Source organism: Mangifera indica, unplaced genomic scaffold (genome assembly GCF_011075055.1).
Source record: "Mangifera indica cultivar Alphonso unplaced genomic scaffold, CATAS_Mindica_2.1 Un_0032, whole genome shotgun sequence".
Lineage (NCBI taxonomy): Eukaryota > Viridiplantae > Streptophyta > Magnoliopsida > Sapindales > Anacardiaceae > Mangifera > Mangifera indica.
This window is the reverse complement of record NW_025401124.1, coordinates 18,587-26,462: the sequence shown is the minus strand read 5'-3', so window position 1 is coordinate 26,462 and position 7,876 is coordinate 18,587. Positions and strand designations below refer to the sequence as shown.

Genomic DNA, 7,876 nt, shown 5'->3' with positions numbered 1-7,876 from the left:
TGATCGCCAGAATCGCCGTCATACAGATGGCCCCCACTCATATAGTGAGTCGACTGTAATGGCAAACGAGCCAACTCACAAGCACGACAAGGCCCGTGATTTGTCAAAGTCCGTCAAATGATGGATTTTGATGCTATAGGCCGTGTCAAATTCAATCCGACACAACTTGCTGTCATTTCATTTCTATTAACATCATCTAAATTTATTATTATATAATTTTGGAAATATTAATTTAAATCCAATTGTTCACGTTATTTATATAATTAATGACATTTATTTATAGAAAAATGTAATTACCTTCATAATTATATCATTCAATCCAAACCGGAAAAATTCGGCTACTTGCTTCCCAATAAAATTTGGAATTAAATGAGAATTTTGGCTGTCCTTTCTAATGCTTTTTTTTTTTTTTCTCACCAACCAAACAAACACTATTTGATTGCGAGAAACTTATTATTATACTATTTTCGTTTGAGTTCTTTCTTCGTTAATTATATAGAACACTATTCAGATATAATTGTTGTATTTGGGTTATGTTGTGTTTTATCAAACGACTCAAAATTAGTATATAAGGTCAATTCAATGTATGTATAAATGGAAAACATGTAAAATTAGGATTATATCTGAATTAAGTTGATTTGGATTCGAAAGTTATTTCGACTTAATTTAAATTCGTTTAATTTGAATTTGAATAGAGTTTAAGTTAGAGGTTTAACTTGTTTTAAAAATTGAATTGAATTTAAGTTAAAGAGAGTTTGACTTACAATTTAAGTAAATGGCTCAATTCGAATTATGTTAAGTGTTTGTTAAATAATGTCATTTTGTCACTAAATCATGAATTCGAACCATAAATCTAAGTCACATGTTTGAGTCATAAATTTAAATTATAAATTCAAATCAAATCATTTTTATTCGAATCAAACTTACACTACTCTTAATGTTGGTTTGACAAACTTAAGTTAAACTATTTTTTATTCAAACTAAATTTGAGCAAAGAAGTGTTCAGATTCAACTTGACTCGTGTCCACATATACGTAAAATGCATTGTTTTGAATCAAAATAGGTTAGCAAATCAAATGATTAGAACAAGTTATATTTTGACACGATACGACATGACTCATTTCTTGATCAGGGCATTTAAAGTCATATTGTGTCAACATGTTCATAACTCAGGTCATGTTCAAATTGTATGTTTTGATGCGATTCTAAATCAAGATAAGGATTTTTTTGGATCCGAAACTCTAAATGACACAATTCAAATACTTTCCACACTCCTTGAGGATACGAACTACTAGATCTAAAAATGCCTATAACTTTCGGCAACGTGGTAGCAAAACTTTTTTTTTCTTTTGGAAGTAACAATGAAAGTGTTTTACTAATATCATATGCAATAACTTACAAAAACAAAAAATCATATGCAATAACAATTTGATTGTACTATTAACTAATCAAACTCATATATTATTAGAAAGGGAAATTATATTAAAAAGCCAAAATTAAAGGGGTCTAAGTGAAATTATCTAAAATATCAGGTTTAAGTAAAAATACCCTAAGTTTACAAAATGACTAAACTGCCCCTATATATAAACGAAGGATTTTACTTATTTTCTGCATAATTTTCCCATGGTTTCACTGTGCAAAATCAAAAATTTTCACTAGTCCCACGGTCATCCCACAATTGTTCCACGGGCAAAGTGATTTCCGTTGATCTGCAAAAAATAAGAGTAATAATATATATACAAATAATAATATGTTATTATGCAATTGACCAGTTAAAAATTAAAAATAAATTAATATCTAATTACAAAGTGATATATTATTATTTTGTATAAAATTATACATATAATTTTATTATTACAATGATGCAAAGTATAGATCAATATTTTAAACTATAGATTATAATATTTCAATAGTAAACTACGGAATATAATCTTAATATAAATGAATAAAGCTATATTGACATAAAATTGGTAACTTTGCTGACATCCCAAATGGTCAATGATGATGGTGAAAATTTCACTGACGAGAAATACATTGATTTAGAGATAAAATTATACACAAAAAAAAGTAATTAACAAAATGAGATTTTTAAAGTCATTCGATGTATTATTCGAAAACTTATGCCTATTGTTATGAGATTAAGTTTTCTAGAGTGATTTGGTATCGACAATGACACCAGAGATGTCATCAAAAATTGAAAACTAAATCCTATAGGGAAAAATATTATTTTTTTAAAATTTGATTTAGAGAAAAATGATTAATTTTTAGAGTATAGGTGGAGAAAGGAGATAAAATTTCAAGAAGTTAAAGTTTCGTTAACTTTAATCATTTATATATAGATAAATGAGATTTTCATAGTTAAAAGGTGAGAACTTAGAAAATCAGTAAACTTTGGATGGGAATTAGTCCTTTGGCCAAAATTGAGTGATATTATATACACTTATAATTAGATCAATTTGAATATAAATGAAAATGCATTACCATATGAGTGTAACATAATTAAGATTCATTGATATTCTTTTTAATGCCTAATATAAAAGTGATATTGCGGTAATCAGATTAATAATATCAATTTGGATATTAAAGATAATGTGTAACTCATAATGATGATTTGAAACAAAATTAAAATTACTTTAATAATCTTATAATATATACGAATGAATGTGAAAATCAAATTACTCTATATTAGTAGTCATATTAACCTTCGTAATTGAAATGAAAATATTTTATCATCTTATCTTAGGGAGAAAACACGTTCGAAGAGAGACGCCATCAGAAATGGCATCAGAGGAGCGGCTGAAAATTGAAAAATAAACTTTATGGGAAAATATTGTTTTTTCAACTTTGACCTAAGGAAAATTGCTTTTTTTTAGGATTTAGAGAAAAAAGATAAAATTTTAATTTATTTTCAATATTATAAATAAAATAATAATTTAATTATTAAATTTTTTTTTCAAAATTAAAGGTAAGATCTTGAGAATGGAGCACTTTGAGTGGGAATAACTCCTTCGGCCATGAGAGAATTACCGAACCCAATGCAATTTTATCTTACCGAAGTAACGGAGAGCCCGACCGTTGCATTGGCCTCTGGCTCCCCGTTCAAATTCAAAAATTCAAAATCTACCAAAAGAAAAGTTATAAAGAAAAAGCTGCTTCTCACTTTTTTTGGCAAATCCCTCACTCTCTCCTCTTCTCAAAATTTGAGCTCTCATTACTCCACGCCACGTTGTACACATTCTACTTCAAATTTCAAATGCAAATTGCTTGATGGGTTCTCTCCCTTTTCTCCATACGAAAGCAACTTCTTACACTTTGAGTTACTGTTTCGGAGCCTATGTTTTTAATTTTACGGGTTCAATCAAGGTGCTCCAGTCTCGAGCTTTTATAGCTTGTGTTTCTGTTTTAGATTGTTGAAAAATCCCTTTTTCGTTTCTGGGTTTTTTTTTGTTTTTGGTTTCAATCGAGTTTGTATTGATTGTTCTTGCAGTTTATAGATAGTTTTAAGTTTTGAAATCTATGTGATTTCGGTACTTAACTTCAAGCTTCTATAGTTTGAGTCTCTGCTTTAGATTGAAACTCCGTTTTTGTTTCTAGGCTTTTTGTTTCAGGCGAGTTATTTTTGTGTATTGTTTTTGCAGTTTTAGGTAATTTCGGGTTTGAAATTTTTGAGCTTTCTTCACAATGAGAGAGGAAAATCAAAATCAAACCAAAGCGGTGAAGTTTGCTGATCAAAATCAAGCTCCAAACAAGCCTCAGAGTGGGAAAAATGGAGGTGTTAATAATTCAAAACCTCGGTCTTCATGGGGGTCAAACATTGTCAAAGGCTTCACAGCTGATAAAAGAAACAAATTGCAAAACACTGTTGTTATGAGCAAGAAGCTTACTTTATCAAACTCAGATGTTGCCAGCCAAAACGGCTCGATTGTTTCTTCACATTCGCGGGTAAAAAGATCCTTAATTGGGGACTTATCTTGCTCGGTGAACCCAGCTCAAATTCACCCGCATTCATATCAAACTCACAGGAGGCAATCTTCAGGGTCGCGGGATTTGTTTCTTGAGTTGGATAGTTTGAGGAGCTTGCTTCAAGAGTCTAAAGAGAGGGAGTTTAAGTTACAAGCTGAGTTGTCGGAGTTGAAAAGGAGTCCACAGATATTGGAGATTGAGAGAGAGCTTGAAGTGAAGAAAAGTGAGGCTGACGAGCTGCTTAGAAGAGTTAGGTTGTTGGAAGAAGAGAAGACAAGTTTGGCCGAGCAAATGAGTTTGATTATAGCGAAAAATGAGGGTGAGAGTTTGATGGTGGGATCATGTTCAAAGAATTTGGAGATGGAAGTGGTTGAGTTGAGGAGATTGAATAAAGAGTTGCAGATGCAGAAGAGGGATCTTGCTTGTAAACTCTCCTCTATGGAGTCTCAATTGACTTCTCTTGCTAAAGCTTCTGAGGTATGTGAATGTGATTAAATAATTGTTTGTTGAATTTCTTGTTGTATTATCTTAATTACTGAAATCATTAATATTTGTTTCATTGACTTGGTTTTTGGTTATCTGTTGCTTATTCAGAGTGACATTGTTGCAAAGATCAAGGCAGAAGCATCTCTGCTGAGACACACAAATGAAGATTTGTGTAAACAGGTTGAAGGTCTACAAATTAGTAGGTTAAATGAGGTTGAAGAGCTTGCATACCTTAGGTGGGTCAATTCATGTTTAAGGGATGAGTTGCAAAATTCGGGTTCAACAGAGAAAGAATCAAGCTTTGATTCAGCTGAGAGTGTGTGTGAAATTGTTGGTTTTCAGCCTTCACAGAACAATGAATGTCTGGAATTTACTGTTGGCAAGAGGCTAAATTTGATTAAAAAGTTAAAGAAATGGCCTAATTCTGGTGAGGATGTACCTAGCTTAGAATGTCCTGATAATCTTATAGATAAAGCTTGGGTCGAATTGGAGGAAGAGAGGAGTCCTCGAAGAAGACACTCTATAAGTGGATTAAAATGCAGTGTCGAGGAGTTGACTCTACGTAAGAGAAGGCAATCTGATGGATTCATGTGTACAAAAGATATGGAAAAGGAAGAAGAGCCACTGGCTTCTCAAAATTATGATTTTGGTATATTTCAAAGATCTCAGCAAATTTCTGAAAACTGCCTGAAAGTGAATAATATTAATAAAACTACAGGCACTTTTGATGTTGAAAAAAGAGCTTTGCGCATACCAAATCCCCCTCCAAGGCCGTCTTGTTCTGTATCCAGTGGGCCTAAAGAGGAAGGCTCAGCTCAAATTCCACTACCTCCACTACCTCCACCACCTCTGCCTTTGCCTCCTCCTCCTCCTCCTCCTCCAAAGTACTCAGTGAGGAGTACTGCTGGGCTGGTGCAGAGAGCCCCACAAGTAGTTGAGTTTTACCATTCACTTATGAAGAGGGATTCTAGAAAAGATTCTTCAAATGGAGCCATCTCTGAGACGCCAGATGTTGCAAATGTTCGAAGCAGCATGATTGGTGAGATTGAGAACCGGTCCTCTCATTTGCTTGCTGTAAGTTTTACTCATTGTTACTATGACAGCATAAATATATCATAAAACTTTATTTGCAAAAAGTTTTTGATCTTCTTAAGTCTATAGGTAGTCTGATTGCAGAAAAGGTAAAAAGGGAAAGTATATTTGGACATCTGAAGCCTCTTATTTATATTTTTATTGTCAACGTTTTGTGTAGATAAAGGCTGATGTTGCTACACAAGGAGAATTTGTGAATTCATTGATAAAGGAGGTGAATAATGCAGTTTATCAGGACATTGAAGATGTTGTGGCATTTGTGAAGTGGCTTGATGATGAACTTTGCTTTCTTGTAAGTTGATTGTACTACTAACTATAATAACTTCATTTTATAGAACTTGTTAGCAAATTGTCTTGATTTGTATAAACAAAATGTTGTAGAGATTTCCTTCTCATTAGGATCAACTTTAACACGAAATGTATTGAAAATGTGTAATGAAACGAAAGTTCAATAGTTTACACATAAAGTTTGAGTAATAGCACAGCCAAATCTTTACTGTCACTGATAATCATGTTTGCATAGCACAGCCAAATCTTTACTGTCCCTGATAATTATGTTTGCATTTTGCCAACAGGTGGATGAAAGGGCAGTTCTAAAGCACTTTGATTGGCCAGAGAAGAAAGCTGATACATTGCGCGAAGCAGCATTTGGGTATAGAGATCTCAAGAAGTTGGAGAATGAAGTGTCATATTACAAGGATGATCCCAGAGTGCCTTGTGATATGGCACTAAAGAAAATGGTTGCCTTGTCTGAGAAGTAAGAACCTTATTATTCTCTGCCCAAATGGATAGACTCTTAAGAAATTTTCTATTCTATTAATATAGTGTTGCTTGTTCATAATTGTTTCTCCTTTCAACTGTCAGGATGGAACGAACTGTTTACAACCTTCTCCGAACCAGGGAATCCCTTATGCGCAATTGCAAGGAGTTCCAAATTCCTACAGATTGGATGCTTGACAATGGAATAATCAGCAAGGTACAACTTGAAATCTTAATGAATTTTGGGACAGCCAGTGAAGGCTTGAGATAATTTTTAGTTGTGATTCAGAAGAATTTCGTCCATCTATCATTGAGCACTTCCTGAATTCACAAGCCTAACATTTTAAATCAATTAACGTTGCAGATAAAGTTTGGCTCAGTCAAGTTGGCTAAGAAATATATGAAGAGGGTTGCTGTGGAACTTCAGTCAAAGACTGGAATGGAAAAGGATCCTGCAATGGACTATATGCTTCTACAAGGAGTGAGATTTGCTTTCAGAATTCATCAGGTTTGCTGCATCAATAACTTTTTTGTGTTTTATTTATTTGTACTTAGATATTATAAGTACCAAATTAAGGACTCGACACTTTCGACTATAGATAAAAACATGGATATAGTAAAAGGTAGGAGAAATTTATAGAATCGAACAGTCTTAGGTTTGACAAAGTATAAAATATCAATCATATGTTCATTTATATATAAATGCATGTGTAGTGTAATTTTCTTGGATGAACTTATAAGTCACTTGATTCAGTCAGAGGGTTATATGAAGGGAGAGAGTTAGACGTAAAGAAGAATGACTGATCTTTTTGATGTTTGATGCAGTTTGCAGGAGGATTTGATGCAGAAACAATGCATGCATTCGAGGAACTTCGCAATATCGCTCACCATTTTAACAAAAAGTAAATAAGGATTGAGATGGAGGATGAAAAATATTTTGGCTTACGATCTCAGTGAGCTTAACATCTATAATACCAGTTTGGCTGCAATGCAAGGCTGTGTCTGATATCGATACAAAGGTTAGTTTGATTTGTAAATGTTTTAAGTGTGACATTCTTATGATGCAATGATTTTCAAGCGTAATCAAGAGTTGTAAATAGGATTGAAAGACTGCAATCTACTTTTGTTACTTTCGGTGTGGGAGAGGAAGAATTTTGTTCAAGATTTGGGCTTTATGCCTCTATGCTTATTGAAGAAACACATTTTTGTCCGTGCAATTTTGATTGTATCCATAAAGGACAATTGTTTTGATTACTAACTTTTAGTCCTTCATATAAATAAATAAATAACTAATCTTTTATTTTTATATATATATACATATATATATATATATATATATATATATATATATATATATATATATATATATATATATATATATATTTAAAGCTAAAATGTTTTGAACTCTTATTTGATTTCACTCCCGAAGTCTCCTAATGGAGAGACGTCCAGGACAATTATGTCAATTACTAGTATTTTAGTCCTTTGATTTAATCACACTTGTTTTTAGTTAATCGTTTGTTTGAAAATTGTATATATTATACAACCTAGGGTTGAATTCGATTTTAGTTATTTG

General features: G+C 32.4%; 1 protein-coding gene across 1 annotated transcript; it reads left to right on the top strand.

The window, feature by feature from the left end:
- Positions 1-3,189: 3,189 nt before the first annotated feature.
- Positions 3,190-7,415, top strand: LOC123206330 (protein CHUP1, chloroplastic-like). The gene is made up of 8 exons (XM_044623502.1): positions 3,190-3,363; positions 3,639-4,440; positions 4,558-5,523; positions 5,702-5,833; positions 6,117-6,298; positions 6,406-6,517; positions 6,665-6,808; positions 7,126-7,415. Exons 2-8 carry the CDS (start codon positions 3,682-3,684, stop codon positions 7,204-7,206), a joined length of 2,376 nt encoding a protein of 791 aa, XP_044479437.1. The 5' UTR covers positions 3,190-3,363; positions 3,639-3,681; the 3' UTR covers positions 7,207-7,415.
- The last annotated feature ends 461 nt before the right edge of the window (positions 7,416-7,876 follow it).

What these genes read in the sequence shown, in the direction of transcription:
- LOC123206330 (XM_044623502.1), top strand. Translation starts at nt 3,682, where the DNA reads ATGAGAGAGGAAAATCAAAATCAAACCAAAGCGGTGAAGTTTGCTGAT. An exon ending in ATGATGAACTTTGCTTTCTT is followed by an intron (nt 5,834 to 6,116) that starts GTAAGTTGATTG and finishes TTTTGCCAACAG; the next exon opens with GTGGATGAAAGGGCAGTTCT. An exon ending in ACAATGGAATAATCAGCAAG is followed by an intron (nt 6,518 to 6,664) that starts GTACAACTTGAA and finishes TTAACGTTGCAG; the next exon opens with ATAAAGTTTGGCTCAGTCAA.